The sequence below is a fragment of the Trichogramma pretiosum genome, unplaced genomic scaffold (genome assembly GCF_000599845.2).
Source record: "Trichogramma pretiosum strain Unisexual culture from Peru unplaced genomic scaffold, Tpre_2.0 scaffold21, whole genome shotgun sequence".
NCBI classification, from domain to species: domain Eukaryota; kingdom Metazoa; phylum Arthropoda; class Insecta; order Hymenoptera; family Trichogrammatidae; genus Trichogramma; species Trichogramma pretiosum.
Genome location: NW_019640940.1, coordinates 2,169,191 through 2,192,805, shown reverse-complemented (window position 1 = coordinate 2,192,805; position 23,615 = coordinate 2,169,191). Strand labels below are relative to the sequence as shown.

General features: G+C 38.3%; 3 protein-coding genes across 3 annotated transcripts; all 3 read left to right on the top strand.

Moving 5' to 3' along the window:
* Positions 1-3,483: 3,483 nt before the first annotated feature.
* On the top strand, positions 3,484-4,494 carry LOC111693367 (speckle-type POZ protein A-like). Its single transcript, XM_023457856.1, has one exon. The coding sequence runs from the start codon at positions 3,484-3,486 to the stop codon at positions 4,492-4,494; it is 1,011 nt and encodes a 336-aa protein (XP_023313624.1).
* Positions 4,495-5,624: 1,130 nt separating this feature from the next.
* Positions 5,625-6,602, top strand: LOC111693366 (protein maternal effect lethal 26-like). The gene has a single exon (XM_023457855.1). It carries the CDS (start codon positions 5,625-5,627, stop codon positions 6,600-6,602), a length of 978 nt encoding a protein of 325 aa, XP_023313623.1.
* Positions 6,603-8,452: 1,850 nt separating this feature from the next.
* On the top strand, positions 8,453-9,376 carry LOC111693365 (protein maternal effect lethal 26-like). The gene has a single exon (XM_023457854.1). The coding sequence runs from the start codon at positions 8,453-8,455 to the stop codon at positions 9,374-9,376; it is 924 nt and encodes a 307-aa protein (XP_023313622.1).
* Positions 9,377-23,615: the final 14,239 nt, after the last annotated feature.

Genomic DNA, 23,615 nt, shown 5'->3' with positions numbered 1-23,615 from the left:
ATTCAAATTGACGAAATGAATAAGTTCGTTTCATCTACAGATTCGATAATTTTTCACTGTGAATTAACAGTCTCTAAGGGAAGTATAATAAATTCCTTGAACGATGAAAATGCCAAGATGAATCAAGTGTTGAAACTGAACTTTGACTGGATATTTCTTGACGAAGATTTGAGCGATATCAAGCTGGAAACTGCATGTGGAAAGGAAATCCCAGCCCATAGAGTCGTGCTAGCTGCTGCGAGTCCAGTGTTTAAAGCAATGTTCACTCACGATATGTTGGAAAAGAAAAGTCAGTCGATTGGGATAGATGTCAATTACGAGGCCTGCAGTCGAGATGCTGAGATACTTCTACACAGGTACTATTGAAAGTCGCGAAATTTCCTTGATCATTGATCTTTTGCTGACGGCTGACAAATATCAAGTAGACGAGTTGAAAATTGAATGCGAGAAAATTTTGAAATCCAAGATATCATCTGAAAGCGCTATAGATATTTTACAAGTTGCCGACAAATGTCAAATGAAATGTTTGAAGAAAAACGCGGTTGATTTTATAAAGCAGCATATCAGCGTCTCTTCAGACTCTGATGATGTGGGTGACATGATTCTCAGTATGGAACGCCTTTTTTCAAAATAATCGAAAAATTTACATAAAAAATATGTTTCCATTTTACTTGAAATTGTTTGTTGATCATATTATGTTAAAAACATTGTTGTGTTTGTCCTGAAAATGAAAATTTTTCTACGGAATTTATTGAACCCAACCGTCACATTATTAAATTCATCACAACAAACGAATGATATTTTGATTTTCTTTATTTTTCCGAGATTTCCGCTTTAGACTTGGGAAAATAGTACCTAAATTTCGTCAGCCATCTCCTATCATATAGTCAAGTTCTCGGTGGCAAGATTCATACAGAACAGTTGTGAAAGAAATCTTCAGCGTATAAAGAAAGAACCGAATCTTTTCAAGTTATTTACTCAAAATAAAATGTCGAGTATTAAAAAATTAACATACCATACATCCATTGAAAAAGAATCTTGCAATTTCAAATGGGTAATAAGTGATTACTCATTAGTTTTTAAAAAAGTAACTGAAATAGAATCCCACATTTTTTCCATTGGCAGTGATGATATTAACAAGTTTCAATTTAAATTACACAATTACCCTGTGGACTTGTGTCGTGTCTCTAGATGCTTATGCCTACACGTTGTAGAAATGAGTGAACAATTATTAGTAAAACCCCAAGTATCAGTTATAATGGATGGAAAAATGATCAATCTTACTCGAACTAATTATAGAATGTGTCAAAAAGGAAAAATGATAGAAATAACAAACAATTTGGACTCAAAAGTTTCATCTACAGATACCTTAATAATTGTATGTGAATTATCAGTTTACAGTTCTTCAGAAAATATAATACATTCATTGAATAATAAACCCATCCTAATGAATCTAGCATTAACACAAAACTTGAAATTCGCCTGGATATTTTTGAATGAAATTTTGAGTGATGTTCAACTAAGAACTACAGGTGGAAAAGAAATTCCAGTGCATAAAATTGTACTCGCTAATGCTAGTCCAGTATTTAAAGCCATATTCAGTCATAATATGTTAGAGAACCAAACCTGATCAGTTGATATAATTGATATTACTTATGAAACAACAATTGCAATGCTGCGATACATCTACACAGGTAGCATTGAGACCCAAGAATTTTCCTTGGCTATTGAACTTTTGGCCGCTGCTGACAAGTATGAACTTGAAGAATTGAAAAATAAATGTGAAAAAATATTCAATTCAAAGTTATCGTCTGAATATGCTGTAGATATTTTAAAAGTTGCTAATAAATATGGCATGAAAAATTTGAAAAAAAATGCAGTTGATTTTATAAAACAGCATATCAGCCTATCTTCAGACTCAGATAATGTGGGTGATATGATTCTTAGTATGGAACAACTTTTTTCAAAATAATCTGGAAACTTGCATTTATTCCTTTTTGTATTTTTTTGTAATTTGCGTTTTATGTACTTCAACTTAATTTAAGGTCACTATTGTATAACTTATAAAATAAAAATTATTCATCGATATTTACCCCATCATTCTCACTATTCTATTCTTTATCACTTATTATTGACACAAGAAAGCCAGGATTACCTCATTTCTTTGAAAATTATTGAAATTTGACTTTACTAATTAAATGCCTGAATGCTTTGACAAATTGTAATTACTATTTTTATTGTGAAATGACTGAACTCGAAATTAAATGGTACCCAAAAATAGTATAGTTCAAAAAACTGAGCCAAAAAAATAAATGTTCATTGAGACACCAATCAAAATCCATTAACTAATTTTTGAATTATTTATTTCATTTTTCTTATAAAACAAGAATTGCTTTGCATTTGACGAATAACGTAATAAAAGTCGTGTTATAACGTATTCATGCTTTTTAAAGATCTCGACTCATACAGAATTCAAGATTTCGGCTTATACTGAGAAGCTTTAAAAAAAAATTATATTTTCTTCGCTGTTCCTACCCAATGCGTGTAGAGTGCCAATTACCACGCCATTTGAGAACTTCGACGTTTTCAATATAACGTGGACATCCATGGCTTAGAACCATTCTACTTTGTGATTAAATCAAATTTTATACGTATTCTATGTTCGTAAAAGTTCAACGATCGAGAGAAAAAAAAAGTAAGCCATAAGAAACAATAGACGAGAGATCGACAACTTGATTCTGTAAATCGAATAACAAAAATTGTTGCTGCTGCAAGTAACTATTTTATCTCTGCATAAAATGAACTAAGTCGTGATTATGTACCTGCATATAATCACCTTTCAAAATCATATACGAAATAAAAAAAAAGTTTAATGGTGCAAAGACTTAAAAGAACAATGCATTAAATGTTACAAGAATAAATTAATATTATTTAAAGACGATATTGACTTAAATTCGACGTGATAAGAAGTATACGTCATTTTTACGATTATCGCCTAGATACTGATGATTTTGCAAAAGACAATACACGATTAAGTACCGAAGAGCTTAAAACAGCTAAAGTCGTTCGATAGCGTCTGCAACTATTCTTGTCAAACAATCGGCTCATTTACTTTTGGAGAAAAAAGATGTTATAAGAGTTTTTCGCGTCTTTATTCAAGTTACGTTATGTAAAATTTAATTTTTCTAAATAATATCGAAGAAAGGCGAAGGGTCACTTTGAATCGATCATATTTTCCCATGTTATTTGCTAAACGGCGATCACGGCGCCACGCTCGAGATGGTCGCTACACCGACAACTTGGCTAAAACAAAGGATGATCAGTTTAAGAACACATACGAATGTTCACTCGTGCAGCAGACTCTCTTCAGTCGTACGCAGTAGTGTACATTGTCGTGGCAACATACAGTCTACTTGTGCGTGTGCTAAAAGTGCGAGCTTAAAAGACCACTAAACTCTAACAAGATTTTCCGCACATAAAAAAATGTCAAGTTTCAATAAAGCCACTTGCTATTCACACACGAGTAAAGATTACTGCGATTTCAAGTGGGTAATAAGTGATTACACATTAATTTTCACTAAAGAAACACAAATAAAATCGCCCATATTTAATGTCGGTAGTGATCTAAAGAAATTTCAATTGCAATTGAATACTGGTACTATGTATGTTGATAGATATAGCAATGCTACTTCAAGAATTTTATATCTTCAACCCATCAAAACGGAAGAAGAATCAAATGAGAAATACAATCTAGCAGTAAAATATCATCTATCAGTGATTAAGGATGGAGAAATTGTTCACACCCGAATGGACTATTGGAATTTCTCAGCTGGCGGAAGAAAGACGTTACTTGAAATCAAGGTAAACGAAATGAAGAATTATGTTTCATCTACAGATAGCATAATTTTTCATTTAGAATTAACAGTTTCCTCGGGAAATGTAATAGACTCATTAAATAATGAACCGATTAAGATGGACCAAGTGTTAACATCAAAACTAAAATTTGATTGGGCATTTCGTGATAAAAAATTCTGTGATGTCGTGTTAAATGCATCTGGTAAAGCAATGGCAGCTAATAGACTCATGCTCGCTGCTGCCAGTCCAGTGTTCAAGGCCATGTTCAGCCATGATATGCAGGAAAAGAAATGCCTATTAATTGATTTGAAGGATGTTAATTACGAAGCTTTGGATAAGATGCTGCGATACATCTACACTGGGATAGTAGAAGAACACGGAATTTCCTTAACTATTGATCTTTTAGTATTAGCTGACAAGTATCAAATAGATGAGTTGAAAACTGAGTGTGAGAAAATATTAAGCTCCAAGTTGTCATCTAAAAATGTTTTAGATATTTTAAAAGTTGCCGATAAATGTAGCATGAAAAGCTTGAAAAAAAACGCAGTTGATTTTATAAAACATCATATCGGCGCTTCTTCAGACTCTGATGATGTAGGTAATATGATCCTCAGTATGGAATTACTTAATTCGACATAACTTGCAAACTTACGTGAATAAATTTTAATGAATTAATTTTTTTTACTTCAACTTAATAATATAAAAATGTTATTATTTTCCTTCTGATCACAATAAAAACTCAATAAACAATAACAGTTTACTTCACTCATCTGTTTCAATATTCATTTCATTACAATATATAGAATGCCTCAATTCCTTGAAAAACATGTGCTTATGATTGTTTTAGCAGTACACGCTTTCATACATATTCTTCATACGCTTTCATACAATTGATCATAATAATAACAACAGACGTAAAGGCTCGCAAAAATTAACTGTGCCAGTCGAACGCTAAAAGTATTTGTTTCAGATGATAAAAACTTCTCTCTTTATTTCTACATAAAACGAACTTGACTTATAAAAAAAAGATTATTCACACTTAATGATAAAAATAAATTTTTGTTCACGATATTGATCGTAGGCATCAATTCATTCCTCCATAATTTTATTAATTTTTCATTAAAAACTCAATTTCTTTGCATTAGACGTACACAACCAACCGCGTAATTAAGTTAATATTTACGACGATCGTCTAGGTATGGATGTTTTTTCAAGATTCACTCACATCGAAGTACCGTGAAGAAATTAAAAAATTTTTTCAACATCTTTTTGCCGTGGTTATAAGGTCGACTGAGCGGTCAACAGCCGAAGTCGTTCGATATTATAGGCGTCCGTGAATATTCGTGGCCAACAACGAGCTAATTTACTTTTTAGAGGAAAAAATATATTACAAGAATATTTCACGTCTTCGTTCAAGTTACGTCGTGTAAAATTTAATTTTTCTAAATAATATCGAAGAAAAGCGAAGGATCACTTTGAATTGATCGTGTGGTTTCAAGAGTAATTCGCCGAACAGCAATCGCGACGCCACACGCTCGAAACAGTCGATACACGCCGACAGTTAAGTAATACAAAGGGTCGAGTAAGATCGCTTTTAGAACGCACACGCACGTAGCGCGTCCGAGTCCTGGCTCGTGCAACGGTCATTCCTCAGTTGTACGCGGTACATTGTCGTGGCAACAGATCGTTCAAAATCTCGTGCGCGTGATAAAAGTCCCAAACGATCGAATATACCACAAAGCTTCAGCACGTATTTTCTAAATTAAAAAATGGCAAACTTCAATAAAGCCACTTGCTTCTCACATACGAAAAAAGATTACTGCGATTTTAAGTGGGTAATAAGTGATTACATGTTGGTTTTTGCAAGACAAGATAGATTAGAATCACCTGTAATAAGTGTCGGTCGTGATAATACACATCAGTTTGAATTGAGGTTGAGTTGTACCTATAAGAACTATGGAACCTGTAGAAGATTAATTCTTTTCGTCCTAAGAAAGCCTGAAGAAAAATCATCAGTAAAGTTCAACTTATCAGTGATAAAAGATGGAAAAATTGTTGATACCCGCATTGATTATGCGAATTGTTCTCCCTCATTGATACCTATATTAGAAATTCCGACAGATGAAATGAAGAAGTTCGTTTCATCTACAGATACCTTAATTTTTCACATCGAATTGACAGTTTCCACCGGAGATGTAATATACTCAATAAATAAGGAATCCATCAAGACAGATTTTACACCAAAACTAAAATTCGATTGGGTGTTCAATAATAGAAAATTCTGTGATGCCGTGCTAAATACATCAGGCTCGAATATTCCAGCTCATAGACTCATGCTCGCCACTGCCAGTCCTGTATTCAGGGCCTTATTTAGTCAAGATGATACGTTTCTAAACAAAATTGAAATAGTCAATATGAAGGATGTTAGCTACGAAACAGCGGAAGAAATGTTGCGATTTATCTATACAGGTACTATTGAAAGTCACGAAATAACCTTGATTATTGATCTTTTGGTGACCGCTGTCAAGTATCAACTCGAAGAGTTGAAAAACGAGTGCGAGAGAATATTGAGCTCACTGTTGTCCCCTGAAAATGCTGTGGATATTATAAATGTTGCCGATAAATGTAACATGATAAGTTTGAAAAAGAATGCAGCTGATTTTCTAAAATACAATATCAGCGTAACTTCAAACTCTAATTGTTTGGGTAATATGATTCTCAGTATGGGACGGCTTCATTCGAAATAATTTAAAATCCTACATAAATAAATTTTGATGTTTTAATTTCATATGTATTCCTTTAATTTTGTGTACTTCAACTTGAAACAATAAAATTATTGTATTGTATCACAATAAAAACTTCTCATCTAAACTTACTTAACCCATTCATTTTAACATTCCATTCCTTATTATTTACTTGATTAATGACTTGATAAACTCAGGAATGCCTCAAATTCCGTTGTAATTATGCCTATGAACGTGTAAGTATGCATTTTATACAAAGAACAATATGCAACGTGATAAGTAGCTAGACGTTAGCTCGTGAAAGTGAACAAATATTTGTTGTAGCTAATAATCTGACTTTTATCTTCACTATCAAACGAACTTGACTCGCAATTCTATTGCGGTAGAAAAAATTAGGATATTTCTTACCTAATGCTACAAATAAAAGTTTTTTGAGTCGTGGATCGCATACCTTTATGATTTTCTGTATCATTCTATTTTTGTTCATTATTCAATCGTCATAACCGTTTTATTTTTCATTAAAAACGTAATTTCTCTATACCACCAGACGTACCGCCGACTGCGTAATAAAGTTCGTGTTTAGATATCGAAGTACCGCGAAGAACTTTAAACATTTTTTAATATCTTTTTCGCTTCGTCGTATTTCTGTATCATCGGGGCCTGTAATACTTCGTCCGCGGCACGGCTTAATGCAATTTTGGGCTCCCCCCATCTGCTGCTCTCATGCTCGTCGTCGGGCTCGGTCGTCGGAAAAATCGTCCCCTCTGTACATTCGACTTATATGCGTATAAGCGAGACTTTCGTGCTCACCGCGAGGACAAAGAAGAGGATGATATATAACATCACTGCTCGAGTACTCGGAGCTCCTCCCTCGGTAAGGCCTGTCTGTATGCGCGAGGAGTCGAAATATTATATACGTATACGCAACGAATAACTGATATCCTATCGTACAAGAATTTCGTTGTCGTGTAACGCCGTATATACGATAGAAATTTGCACGATTATCTACGTATTATGTTTCGTACATGTTTAAGTAAAAAATTTAGGATTAATTTTTCGAGTATTTGATGCAAAAGAAATGAACTTCTGACAAGTCTGCTTTAACAACAGTTCATTTGTCGACTGTTGTAATTTCCTTAACTTGTACATGGAGTCAATCAATATATCAAGTGAAATTGCGATTAAACCATATGATGTTTTCATTACATTTATAGTTTATTTCAAACGCTAGTCAGTGCAAAGTTTATCTCACTTAATCGTTTGACAATGAATTTACAAAAGATCGGTACGTACTGAAATGCAGCTACACCACTTGGTATTATTATTTATTACGATATCGTCTACAAACTTTTTACTCAATTTTCGCATCAATAAGAATTAATATCCCACCTTGTGCTATATAATATAATATACATGAGCCATATGAATTCCCCTAACGATTTTTGCTCCATTTAAAAAAAAAAAGATAAACTTTCTTATAAGCTAATTTCTAAAAAAAATTTCAGAACTTTGTACAATGTGTACTATGAAAAATAATAATTTTTTATAGCGAACGAACGATTACTTGGAATCTATTGCCGCTTAGCTGAGCTAAGCTCTCACGGCGACACTTGAGCCTTACAGACCGCTGGTTCAAACAAAGAGTTTTTATTTTTTTTGTGTTTTAGAACGACCTGCTGGTGTGGCTATACGAGTCTTGGCATGTGCAAAGCTCAGTCGTAGTCATCACTTCGGCGTGGCTACACGTTAAAATATCTCAAGTCTAAAAGTTTGTGCGTACAGTGAAAGTGATTTGAAAGTAAACTGTTAACTTCTTCGAGATTGTCCTACGTAATATTTTTTTATCAATAAAAATGGCACGTGCTAATAATTATACAGGCTACGAGCAAAATGTTAAAGAGAGCTGTGCTTTCGCGTGGACGATTAAAAATAATGATTTTAATAAACGTGGATATTTAGAATCGCCAATATTCGGTACCGAGATCAGTGATAAACAATTTTATTTGACATTGATCCCTGCGATACCGGTTGATGAAACGGGCACTTGTTTGAACATCAAGACCAAAAGTTTATATTTATGCAGCAAAAACATAGCTAAAACATTATTGTGCAAGTATAAGTTAAATATTTTTGTCGATGAACAAAATGTTCATTCAAGCGAGGATTACATCATCATCGACGAGAATAAGTATCCAATAATTTTACCGTCCGCCATTAATAAATACAACGACGTTTTTTCACGAGGACGAAAAATAATTATCGAATGTGCATTGACATTGTCCAAAGGAAATCTAATGTCTTTTTTAGACTCTGAATCTACGATCAGCAAAAAGATACCTAAACCAAACTTCGGCTGGATATTTCTCGATGAAAAATTTAGCGATATTGTGCTACAAACTGCAGGTGGAAAAGTAATTCATGCTCACAGGCTAGTGCTCGCTACAGCCAGTCCAGTATTCAAAGACATGATGAGCAACGTCGAACAAAACCAATCGATTAACATGATGGATATCAGTTATGAAGTTGCAGTGGAAATGCTACGATACATCTACACAGGTGACGTTGAAAGTGGTGAAATTTCTTTGACTATTGAGCTTTTGTCAGCCGCTGACAAGTATCAACTAGAACATTTGAAAAATAAGTGTGAACGAACATTAGGCTCCAATTTATCGACAGGAAATGCCGTTCTGATTCACGAGATAGCCGTGAGATGCAATATGGATTGTTTGAAACAAAAAGCAGCTGATTATATCAAATTAAAAATTAAAAAACTTTAAGACTCCGATGAAATTGTAACGCACTGCTCAGTATGAAATTTCATTACTTTGAAATTAATTTTTTTAATATTTTTTCATTTTAATCATACATGTAAATTCACTGTTCGACTAAAAATCATAATGTTACTTTTTCATTTCTGATTAAAATAAAAATGTCAATTCATATTGAAAATGTCAATTTATCTCGAAATTTATCTAACCCTTTCATATGCAGTATACAACAAGTTGATAAAAAAAAATATGACAATATCTCGCGAAAAAATGTCCATTCATACGCAGTATAAAGACTTGATTAAAAAAAACTTACATCATTTGACGAAATATGCTTCTCCATCGAGTAACGTACCCTTTTTTTCGAAGCACTGGGGAGCTTTAAATATTTTGCTATATTAGTATCTCTCTCTCACCCTTGCTGTCTACACACACAAGATTTCCGCAAGCGAGGACAAAGGAGCGAAGGAGTTCCGACGGGCCCTCCCTCGGCTAAAGTACTGCGAATATGCATATATTCGAAGTCGGAAGTATGCGTATACATAACGAATAACTGATATATCCCATCGCAACCTTACGTGATACAAGATTGGAATTCACGAGATCATCCTGGGCCGCGGCGCGTCTGGTATTTAACGACCGTGCAAAACTTGATAAGAACCGAGCCAGGGTATATATTATAAGCCTGTCTCTTTTTCTATTTCTCTCGCTCGAGCTATATCTCCTCGTATCGTATTCTGCATTTTTTTCTTTTTTATTTTTTCATCAGCCAAAGGTCGCGTCGCGTGCAATATAGATCGCGAGCGCATATATATTGATTTCTGATATTCGTTTGCCTAACTAAAAGCGCGCTTTTTTGCCGCGTGAATATTTATAAAGGCGAGATGATGCAAGCGCGCGCGCCAAATCGATACAAAGCAAATAAAAGTTTTGTTCGACGCTCGCATGAAAAGATATCCCATTTCGATTCGGGATTTTTCTTTTATTTTATATACGCGTATGTGTGTGTGTATGTATACTTTGTACGCGCGTTCGCGCACTTGACACGTGTTATTACACTTTAATGGAAGTAGAGAGCGTACGAGCGATCTCCGGTGAACATTTTTCGCGAGAACAGAAATATAAGCTTTGATCTGACAAAAAATTTAGAGGATTTATAAGCTTTCCACGATTCATCCGTAGTTTCCCATTGAAGCAATTAAAACAATAAAGAAATCGATGAAAACTGAGGCACGCGTTGTACGAACGTCTCTGCACCAAAAAAAAAAAATGAAAATAAAATTCCCGCAGCAGTTATGAAGTGCCAAGTGTCAGCTAAAAATTCGTCATTCGTATAAAGAAATGGAGGTATAGTATATAAGGTATAGTATATATATATTGAAAATGTCTCGCGGCAGTTAAAGAGCTATATAGAGCCATCAGTGTCAAGAGTTACGCCGCAGCCGCTGCGTCTTCGAGCGTAATACACAGCACGGCGTCGGAGTTCCGTACACAGGAATGGAATAAAAAAAAAAAGTAGAAGTAGGTAGGTAGGTAGTGGAAGAAGCAGAAGGCAGAAGGGAGGATGAAAAGAACCTCGAGGAGTGTACGTGTATGTGTGTGTGTGTGCGTGGCTTTCAACATAGTTGCATTCGGCCTGGGCTCGTCAAAGCCGTGGCGCGCGCGCGAGCTTGCACACGTGCTATATACAGATATATACCTTGGGCATGTTCTACTCTAGCCGCGGCATCGATCCCGTGCCGTGGTACATAAGGACACTGTATATAATATATAAAACGCGGGTTTATAACCGCGTCTCTCATTCCATTTGAGCCTCTTTATCCCCCTCTCTCAGCCCTCAGCTGAATCTCTCTCTCTCTCTCTCTCTCTCTCTCTCTCTCTCTGTTGGTCTCTTACGTGTGCAGCGCGTGTACGCGCATATTTTCCACTGTAGTAGGCGCAATTTAACTGCTGAGAGAGAGAAGAAACGCAGACGTAGGGAGAACGAGAGGAGAAGAGTAGACTGAGAGAAAATTCGACGCATTTCGCATTTTTAAAACGCTCTAAGTACCTGACATTTTCAATATTTCGAGACGACGACGACGTGCTGCTGCTGCTGCTGCACCGCCACCGCTGCCGCATTGTTGCCGTTGTTGTTGTCGCGAGAAAAAAGAGAAAAAAAAATCCTGTATATACTACTTTTGTGGAAAACTTCCCGGCGTGTGTATAGTAGCGCACAGTGTGCTATATAAATGCACATAATTGTTGGGAAAAAGTTGTTGCGAAGATTTTCAAAACTATCTAACGTCGACTATATATAGTACATATTATACATACACCGGCGAATCCGATATAGTTTATAAAACAACGTCGAGCCGTCTTTCCTTCTCTATACATGCATATCCCTATATCTCGCTTCTGCCGCATGCCAAGTCGTCGTTTTACATGAATAAATTTTCATACAATTTAATGCGCTGCACTTTAGGATCGTACGGGTGTATATAGCTAACTAGCTACGCGTGCACACGACGCGCGTACAAGCCCGTATATACGAAACAAGTTTCTTAACTTCTCGTTTCCCGTCTGAAAAGTGTCTGCATATTGTAATTCGCCGATGTCTATTATCCGCGTGTCGGCGGCTATCTCGCGCTTAATACATATTACGTATACGCGGACGAGCGGAATTGGCCGTGTGTATCTCCGTTCTCTTCTGCCACTCGAAAAGCTCCTGTCGTATATATATAATAGCGTTTTATTTGCCGTACCGTACGTCACGCCGTATTCGCGAGAATTGGAACGAAACAATATAGCAAGAGTAGCAAGATGAGAGAGCTTTAATGCGCTTATATCGCGTACGCGATGCTTTTACGGTATTGAATTGCTCGGAGATATGAGTGACGAAAATCGATATAGCCGCACGCGGACTGCAACAGATGCACCAAGCACCAGCAGAAGCAGCAGCTATGATACATGCGTGCGCGTTACGTGTATTAAGCCGTTTGTGACGTCACTCTTAGCAGCAGTAGTATAGTGGTACAGTATTTGAATTCGCGAGCGAAGGTCAAAATTTACATCCGAGTAATTCCGTTTCTGACGCGCGAGCTTTGTGTCGGCTTTGTCCTGTTATATGCGCGTATACACACTGCCTGGCGTTCGAAATGAAAAAAAAGAAAAAAAATTCGCTACCGTACAGACGCAGTATAGGTGATTCATTGCTTCCTATTTTTGCAACAACAACGAAAGAAAAAAAAGGAAAAACGAAAGAAATAAAGCCGCTACGAGCGAAGGATATAAACATGTAGCGCGCGATTCTTTTCGTGCTGGATACACGCGCGGAGGTTTTTAAAAGGAGAGAGAAAGGACCACCACCGCGGGAATAACATAATTTAACGCGAGCGCGCTCGAGAAGGGGGGGCAGCAACACCGAAAGAGCATACGTACGTATATGTACAGTACACATCCTGCGTGATTTAGCAAAGGGTATATGTATATACGCGTTTATATAAAAGCCAAAACAAAACAAGCCTTTTCTTGGCCAAAAACAAAAGGCGACGCGCGGGCGAACTCGCCGAAAAACTTGTACGTATATAGCCTCCTGACTCGAGGTTCGTCGTTATGTCGTATATATATATATACAGAGCCTTCCACTACTACCTGACAGTTGGCAAGTACCACCAGCAGCACGTCGACGCAACTTTTCTCCCGCTATATACACCCCCCTTTTAACGGCCGAGTATTTATGCGACTTGGATATTTATATATATGTACGCGCTAGACTAGACGATGGAAACAAAAATCAAGGCCGGAGGGTATAGGAGTATATATAGAGTAGGGAAGAGATTCCTGATCGGAATTCCTCAGACGCTTCTTACTCCGGAGTATACTTGCAGGACTAGACTCGAGCGGCTAACCCTGTGTACGTACAGACATACGTGCCTTATATATACGTGTTCGCACACACATACATACACAGGGAGCGACGGAGACTCAGTCTCGGGGGCGTCAAGAAAACAATGGAGGATGTATGTATAGAGCGTACGGCACATAGCGTAGCATATATAGAGGCGCATGAGCAGCAGCTACTTTCATTAAAATTTAACCGTACTATATACGAGCAGACTTTTCAAGTGCCTTTGTCCTCGCCTCTGCTTCTCTCTCTCGGTATATATGTATGTTACGCGCGCATGTGTGTGTGCGCGAGCTCTTCGAGCTTTCTAATCACTCTCTGATCTCATATTTTTTCCACTTGTGCGCAAGCTGCTGCTGCTGCTTTTTTTCTTTCGCCCCTCGCGCCCTCTCAAGCCCGGAATCTTTCGCCTCTATCGCGTCCTATTTTTCTTTTTAATCTGACTTTTCTCTCGCTCGGTTCGGAGTATATGTGTGTGCAGCAGTAGTAGCTTTGCAGCTCGAGTTAGAGAGAGAGAGAGAGAGTATAGAAAAATACTCTCTTTCCAAAGTCGATGCATGCATGCAAGCTCTCTCTCTCTCTCTAAATAAAGAAACGGAGCTCTGCACACACACACAGAGGCAGAAAGACAGAAATCTGTATAAAAGTTTTTTTTTTTTTCATTTTACTTCGACTGTGAGTTACCGCAGCGCGCGAGCTTTCACAAAAATCTGTCGGAAAAATCCGGCACAATACACGTGTGTATATAGTATATACTCGAATCAGGTCTTTGTGTCATGGCTAATCAGAGCGAGAGATGTACATTGTACCGTATAACATAAACGTCTGTCATTTTAATAGATTCAAAAACTCACACACATACAGAGCCACATGTACACGAGAAAGACAAGCGAAAAGAAAATAAGCTCGCGTGCTGCGCCGGAAAATGACGACGGAACGAGCTCTGCTCGCGCATACATTACGTTGAATAATAAAGCGGCGAATTCATATTTGAGAGACGTATTTATGCATGTAATAAACTATTGAACGAAATGAATCTTCTGTTACGCTTATATATATCGACGCGTACAAACTTATTATTTACCTTGGCGTATTGATTCAACATCGAAACTCGCCAAGTTTTAATTAGAAAAAATAGAACGAAATCGAAACTATGTAATCCTTATATATACGCCGAGGCGCCTGCATGCGATAGTAAAATTAACGACTTCAATTTCATACACGTAATTCCTTGCGAAGTATCCAAGTTATTGTAAAATCGATATACGCCCGCGCGCGCCGCGCCGTATACAATGGGTTTGCGAATCGTCGGCAAATAATAAATCCAATTTTAAACGGATCCCTCTCTCTCTCGCTCGCGAGCAAAGCCTTTCGGGACACTGGGAAAGCAGAACAAAGAATTATTCTCTTATATATATGTACGTGAGTATGCATGAAACGAGAGATAGCACGCTAGGTGGAGCTTAAACAACAATAACACACAAAAAAAAAGCGTTAATCTCAGTTTCTCGCATTAGATTATAATATATATTACGAATTTTTTTTCGGCGTTGAAATTTTTGAATTTTTTGAATGCCGTACTTACGCGCGACGAGATGGAATTATAAGGACGAAATTTTCGGGAGGATTTCTTTCAATTGGGATATAATATACGTAGGGTTTTAATCTTCGCTTCGCGAGCTTTCCTTTCCTTTGTGCCGCGCCGAGGGTATTTTATTAGGGAATCTTTTTTTTTCTATCCTCAGATATATACCTACACGGTCATTTCTCGCGCGCATTCGAGACGGGGTAAAAAAAATTCTAGGCCACAGTTGCACTCGGTGTTTGCATTGATTCAAAGTTTGCGTTTTCATACATATATACGGAGTTACCCTTTGCGAAATCAAAGGTTCTTATAACGTCGACCGGTTGGCTGGAATTTTTTTTTTTTTTCATTCATTTTTTGGCGGATTCGAGGAAAATTTCGAGAAAATGTATACTTTTAATGAGTAGAGAAAAGGGTCAAACTCGCAGCGGGTATATTTCGTCCGAATCTCGAATTACGTAAACCAGTCGGTTCACAGGTTGCCTTTTGGGGGAAAATGTTGTTTAACAGCGGTAAACGTACGCGTACATGCATTTCCGACGTAACACGTTCGCGCGCGCTGCCACGGAGGAAAATACGAGAAACCACGTCGTGCGGGAGAGCTGCTGACGAAATAAAAAAAAAAAGGAGAAAAAAAATTGGACGTAACTCGTGTAACAGGAAGATTGAAAGAGAATACGATTGGTCCTACCTATACACACCGGCCTGGCACGTACGCGGAGTATATTGTTATGGAAATAAACCCTATATGTTACTCTCTCTCTTTCCACGCGGCGGTGACGCGGGGGTACGAGCCCAACTGCTCCGTTTAATGCACGAGTGCCTCTTGGCCCGATAAAATAAGAGCAGTTTGAAAAACTCGATGAACGGAGCCTATAAAAAAAAATAGAGTACCAGCGGTACAAGCTCCATTCGGGTAAAAGAAATTGCAGCTGGCGGCGGTTCTATTCCACTTTTTTTTGCTGCTGCTGCTGCTGCTCGCTAGCTAGCTCTCTTTCCATTTCTCGTTCGGTTTCATTTTCGCACCTAATAAGAGCGATATATATATTTTCGGATATATATTTTTATCAAAAAAAAAGAGGTAGGAATGAAACAATAAGAGCACTGGACCATGGAAAGAAGAGGCGTTGGTATTATATGAGCAATTCTCTAAATGAAACGCATTTTTGGAGGTAGAATCGCGGCAAATTTTTTTTTCAACCTACGCGGATACGGACCCCCGGGAAATGTTTTTGGGGGTCCTAGGAACATGTAACCACGTAGGAACCATTGAAATTTCCATAGTGCTTATTTTTATAGCTACTTTTGTGATTTAGAGGACGAAAAATCATGTTTTCTCGTAAATACGGCTAATTACTCAATTTCTAAGTCGCTGAAAAAGTATCAAAACTCATCTAAAAAAAATAACTGACTACTGTGTTCGATAGGAAATTTTCTCAGCTTTCCAATGGTGGTATCAGATTTTCCGATAAATTGCACATTCACCGAGAAAATCACCATCACACATTGAGGGCTAAATATGTCGAAAAATTCAGTACGGAAAAAGTGAACTTTTTGGATAATTGTTGATTTTTCCTTGTGAAAATGAAATTTATCGAAAAATCTGACTACACCATGAGAAAGCCAAAGAAATTTCCTATCGAAAGCATATCTTTATTTATTTTTTCGGTGGAATTACAATGTTATACATGGGAATTTCTTTCACGTTGTTCGCTGTTTTCTGTTTCCGAGCTGATTCAGCGCGGTCGCGAGGTTTTCGGCTCGCTACAATCAAAACTAGCTCGTAATTCCACCGAAAAAATAAATAAAGATATGCTTTCGATAGGAAATTTCCTCAGCTTTCTTATGGTGTAGTCAGATTTTTCGATAAATTTCATTTTCACGAGGAAAAATCGAAATTAAACCTCAAAGATCACTTTTTCCGTACCGAGTTTTTCGAGATATTTAGCTTGGCATGTTTGATGGCGATTTTCTCGGTGAATGTGCGACTTATCGGAAAATCTGATACCACCATTGGAAAGCTGAGAAAATTTCCTATCGAACACAGTAGCCAGTTATTTTTTTTAGATGAGTTTTGATACTTTTTCAGCGACTTAGAAATTGAGTAACTAGCCGCATTTACGAGAAAACATGATTTTTCGTCCTCTAAATCACAAAAGTAGCTATAAAAATAAGCACTATGGAAATTTCAATGGTTCCTACGTGGTTACATGTTCCTAGGACCCCCAAAAACATTTCCCGGGGGTCCGTATCCGCGTAGGTTAAAAAAAAAATTTGCCGCGATTCTACCTCCAAAAATGCGTTTCATTTAGAGAATTGCTCATATACACGTTACATAATGGAAAGAAAAACTGCGGCAGCGCACAAAGAGAATCGTGAGCTTTTTCTTTTCGCTATACGATCGTAAGCGCGAAAATATGATGACGCATGTTTCTCTTTCTCTTTTCTCTTGATACAATTATATCATATATACATTGGGGTTCAAGTACGAAGCAAATATTTGCATCCGCACGCGCAATCAGCATCATCAAAGATAAACGCGAAATTTGTCACTATGCGCCGACTCCGTGTCTCTCTGTGTGTGTAACAATTAGTCGAGTCGAGAGCCATCAGAAAATTAAATTTCAAGGGGAAGGAATTTTCAGGTTCAACCTCAATTTAATTAAAAGAGAAAGATTGGAACGAGTTGCGCTGCTGCTGCTGCTGCTGCTGCCTACGAGGACGCGAGGAAGTCACGAGAGAGAAAAAAAATCCCGGGTAAAATGCCGGGGTAACGAGTGTGCGACTTGCGGCGGAAAAAGAAGAAAGTTTAAGCGAAAACGAGGGATAATAATAATAATAATATGGTCGTGGGTGCAAAAAAAAAAAAAAGAAAATAGTAGTGGTGGAGGAAGAAGAGCAGAAGAAGAAGCTGCAGCAGGAAAGAAAGAAAGAAAAGTCTGCCAAGGAAGTTCTTGGGTCAAGAGCCCTGCGAAATATCGTGCGCGCACGCCGCGTATATAGAAAACTCACTAGACGCGCGCGTTGTAACATAATAACAATGCAAAAAACAAGCGGCTACACAATGTAATATAACAAGTCGAAAGAAAAACAGTCGAAGCAAGAGTCGGCAGCTTGCTAGAAACAGTTTTTTTAGTCTCTCTCTCTCTCTTTTTTACTTCGTTTTTATTTATAGCTTTTAACGAACTTATCGACTCGATCGGAGAATCTTCGCGAGGTATCAATTTTTTGTATCGAACACCACCGCAGCGCGCGCCGATATCGTTGATAGAGAGGAGCTGCTGCGAGCGCATCGAGATGAATATGTAAATCGGCTATATTTTCCCGGAATAAATCGTAGTTTATGAAAAGTTTTTCGGGGATTCCCGCGCGTCCCCCGTATAGATATAAAAGCTCAGTCACTGGAAATACATCATGAATAAAACATTTTTCACTTTTGCGCGAAAGCCGCCACCGATACGTACACAACTACCTAACGCACAAAAGTTTCGGAAGAAACGTTACGGCTGTTTTTCTTTATTTTTTTTGTACATCCAAGTTTCGCGGGGTATCATAAATATTTGCATTATGTATCGATCATTTTTTTTGTATGCACCCGGCTCATGATAAACGATTTACAAGTCGCAACTTGGCATCATCGAAAATCTATATTATGTATCTAGCATTTTCCGAAATCGAAGAGCATCGAGCGATATATAATAATTTTCACTTTATCCGAGTGCTTTTAACCAGTACTTATCCATTTTTATATATAAAAAAGTGTAAGATAAGAGATCTCGAAATCAATTGCGCGCGAGGCGTGTGTATACGCGCGTCTACTTTCGTTTTTCTTTCCCTCGGTGCAGCATGTGTCGAGTCGTTATCGAGCCGTGCCAGAAGAAAGGAGGAAGCGACGATGATCGGACGACGAGGGTGAGAGGAAAGGGTGGAGAATGATTTATAATGTCCAAGGGTTGGTTAAACCGCGCGCGATCGAAGAACAAAAAGAAAGAGATAAAAAAAGAAGAAGGAGGAGGCCGCATATACGACGAAACCGCACACACATTTGTAAGATGTCCGAGAGAGGAAATATTTTATGGATGGGGTGAGGAAAGAAAAAGAAAAAAAGATGATCGGCGTAAGAATCTTCATGTATAGAGAGCGAGTAAATGATTTTTTCCCCGTTCTTCCCTCCCGGTATAAAGTCAACTACTTTTTTATTCCTTCGCTCTCTCGTTTAGCCGCGCTCCCGGTATAAAATAATTTTTAACGAAGCCGAAAGCAAGTTCTTAACGCAGGAAAATTGAAAAAAAAAAAAAACACTCACACGGGTACATAGAGAAAAATATATATTACACGATCGCGCGCGCAAAAAAAAAAGGAAAATAGAAAAGTTTTACGCTCCATATATTCAATATTCATCCAGGGCCCACGCACGAGCGTGGAATAATTTGCATGTATTTTAAATTTTTCAATATACCTGCGAGCGTGTCGGTAATGCATATCAATTTGCCGTGCCCTCCATCCCCCTCCGAAGAAAGTGATACTTTAGCCTGTGTATGCATTTTTAAGAGGCGTTACCAGTCGAGGCCTGTGTGTGCGCGAGCTTTTCGAGCACTCTCCAGAGCTGCTGCTGCTGCTGCTGCTGCTGCCGTGAACCGTGAGAGCTTCTATACACCGAGGAACAAATTTTTTTTCCTCGCCCCCGCCTTCTCTCGGGGCTCTGGCTCGTCAGGGGGTAATGGGTCAAGGAAATTGCTCTTGAAAATAGGAAAATAATTAAGGTCTCTCCGCTGCTGCTGCTGCTACTAATGCTGCTACTCTCGCGCGAGAGAGTGATCGATATTTATATTACCGTGGGATTAGCTACCGAGATGTAACAAGCAATTTATTAAATTAAGAAAACTACAAGATGTACGATCCATCACGTATATAACTTGACGCGCGCCTCAGCTACCTCTGCTACCGAAGTTTCTGCATCGCAGTGGAAAATTTGCCGCGTGGAAAATTTCAATCACGCGCGGATGAGTGTGTTAAAGTGAAAAAAAAAAAGAGAGAAAGAAGGAAAATGAAAAATAGTTTGACGAAGAGGAATTATATATAATTTGCCGCACAATACATTTTACATTCACGTATACTATTACGACGTAATGCTATTTGCTCGCTCTTATCCGCGTGTATATACGTCGAAATTGGAAAACAACTTCTTTGCCGTCGACTCGACTCAACTCGTCTCTCTCTCTCTCCATTTACTCGGTGCTCATACACGGTATTTCGGGGTATACAAAACTATATACCGACTATATATCAAACTATCTACTGCCGTTGAATAGCAGCAGCAGCGGCAGCGACGACTCCGGAGCAGCCCCTCGAGGCTTCTCGAGGACGAGTTTCCTTTCGATTTCACATTTCAACGAGATCTTCTTTTTTTTTCTCTCTCTCTCTTTCTTTCTTTCTTTAGTCTCTACAGCATCATCAGTGTCATCGTTTCGCGTTTTTTTTTCGCTCGCGCTTCTTTTTTTTTTCTCTCGTACTCGATTCTCTCTTCTCTCTACTTGTTTTATACGAGAAGCTCAATGATATATTCAAGAGTTTATACACGCGCGAAATAGAGTAATTATTTATTTTTTCTCCCTTTTTTTCGTGCCTTCTTTCCGTTCAAAATTATTATTATCGTTATTCGTGTTATTTTGTGTATCACTGTATTAGCTATCCGATTATTTTACTTTTTTTTTATTCAGGTGCGCAGTAATATACTACCCGATATTTATCAACTATTTTACGTACAACTGCAGTCGTCGTTACACGTTTATTTCATTTTTTTTCTGGATACAAGATATATTTCTGCTAAATTTTCGTAGACCGTGTCACTGCGGAGATATGATAATACGATTTTTCAGCGTAACTTTTTTGCTCTGCTCGGTATCTTGACCGAAACTTCTCCATCCGTTCTCTTTTAACATTTTTATATATCGCGCTACATGTTTACAATTCCTATTCCTTTCTTTCTTTCTTTCTCTCTCTCCTTTTTTTTGTTCCGTTCTTTGACTCTTTTCTTACGCTTTTCCCTTAAAGCTGCCTTTCCTGCCCCGCGCGACTATGTCTTGCTCAGTGACTTTGGCATTTTATTCTTTTCGTATATTTTCCTTTCCACTTTCCTCGGCTTTTCTTGCGCGCGCGCGCGCGGCCAAAAGCTTTTCCTTTTCGCCACGCACATTTTTTCTCTCTCTCTCTCTCTTTCTCTCTCTATCTTACCTCTCTTGTTCTCCGTCGGCTCACTTTCTACTAAAATATGTGGATTTGAGTGCCGGGGCATTTTGCCGTGTATGTAACTAAGGAGGGCGTGCGCGAGCGCGCGCGGCAAAGCAAGAGGTATAGTATATACTTTCGCACACTGCGCAAGAAGGTATGTCATCTTTGCCTTGGGCTTGGCTCTCTAAAAAACTAAGGGAATGAACAAAGCCATTTATAAGTGAAAAGTTCCTTTCCTTTTTATCATGGCAAAGGAGAGCGACGAGTCGGATGGAAGAGGGCAAAAGTAACGTTTTCTTCTTCTTCTTTTTTTTCCTGCGTTACGATAATTCTTTCCTTCTTTTTTTTTGCAAATTTACTCTGCAGCTGTACTTCATGTTTATTCCATTAATGCTTTTTACCCGCGAAGCAAAACGCAATTCTTTAATCGAGCTTGCGCGCGCATATATATATATATACGCGAATGTCGAGAAAAGCTCAAAGTCCCAGAAAGAGAGTGAGAGCTTATAATTACATTTCGTTGGTGCGGTCGGGAAAGCATTTATATATTTTTACTATTTTCTTTTTTTTTTGCTTTGCCGTAAAAAAAAGTTGATTGATCATTTTCCGAAACGCGGCGCGTATGCAAAAGTTTGCTGCTGCAGCGCCTCGACAAACAAAGTTAACGCGTGTACGTATATGAAATAAAATTTATAGCCGTTCACGCGTTCCGTCGCTCACGTGACGTTTTACGCGCGGCCCAGAAAGTAGGAAGGAAGGAAGGAAAGGTGCGGGAGAGAGAAAAAAGTTGACAAAATATATCAGTGCTGCTGCTGCACGCCGAGGGTTAAGCGCGCGAGTTGTCGAAGTTGCGAGTGCAGGAATATAACAAAAAAAAAAAAAGCGTGGCTCCCTACTGCCACTGCTGTACGTCTCGCTCGATCTCGACGACGACGACGAAGTGCATAAAGAGTGAAAATTGGCACTTATCGATGAAATCGCGATAAGAATGCGAAGCCAGCGTGCACTTACATACACATATATATTTTTGGGTTATATAGCAAAAGTCTAAGCTCACCTATATAGAATATATCTCTATAATAATGAAAATCGATCGATCGACTATATGCGAGCGAGCGAACTCGCGAAAGTTTAAAGCTCGAACGTACACCTTATACGTAGGCACGTTGGAACGACAAAAAAATAGTAAAGTAAGTAGTGTAACGTAGTAGTAGTAGTAGTTTTCGCAGAAACCATTATACCACGCGCGTACAGCGCTCGGTAATGAGACTCGATCTCCCCCCCTCTCGCAGTCACGTAGCACATCTCTAAGTACGACGACGCGCGACAACGGTATACGTATTGGTATCCTCGCTGCGTCGCGCGCGCAAAGCACACCTGCACACGTATGGTGCATCCTCGCCACCGCGACGCGACGCGATGTTCGTTCCTTGCATGTATGCGCGCATTTATATAGGCGAACGCACGCGCGCGGCACTTGGCGCTTGTTTAACTCGGTATATATACCTATCCTGTGTGTTATCTTCGGCACTACGTGTGTGCGTGTGCGCTCACGTACCAAGAGAGCGAGAGAGAGAGAGAGAGAGAGAGTAAAGCTCAGACGCTATGCACCACCACCGCTGCCGCCGCCGTGTGTGATTGGAATTCACGACTCTCTCGTTCTATATATATATATATAACGCCCACGCGCTACTAAAACTTTCGTCAAAGTTATGCGCATTGCACACACAAAGGTTGCCGCTGACGTGCAGAGCAGTGCAGCAGCAGCGTCGAACACAAGTGGCTTCTCTCTCATGGTTTGTAGCCCCGCGACCGAGAGAAGCTTATTCTCTCTCTATCTCTGTGCAGATGTTCTATATAGAGATGTATATAGTATAGGTACTCGAAGAGCGGCGAATATTTCTCGCGTGTACTTTTGTCTAGTGTAGAAAGCACAAGTCCTCGAAAATTTATACAGTGCGGAGAATAATCATATCGAGTATTATATTGCGTATGCATTGCTTGGCTAATTAGTCACTTTCGAAGATTACGAGTGCGTATGATAATAATTTATCGCGAACTACTCGATAAATCTACGCACAGTGTAATAACAAAACAAACTTAGCGATGCATCGGCAGCATGGATATAAAAATTATTGTTGATGCTAAGTAGAACGAGGGGTGAGGATGACGAAATAGTTTTCGAGCACGAATGTACGACTGTATGTAAAAAACAGTACAGCAAAACTTTCTCGGTTCTTCCATATTACAGTTTCAGATCGTTTTTAAGCAATAATTATCACAATCGCAATACCAAATCACTACATCCTCGAGTTGTTGTGCCAAAAATTTTTGAAATAGTTTAAAGATTTATACATTTTTGTTTTAATTATTTATATTCATATGTCTTCGAATTAAAAATGTAATTTTATTACTATAATTCTGATAAAAATAAAACTTAAATGTGGACAAATTTTCTTTATTCATCCATTAAATTATTATGTTTCATTACAATTATCAATCATTTTTGACTCGAAGAAGATGGAAAAAGGTATTAATATGATATC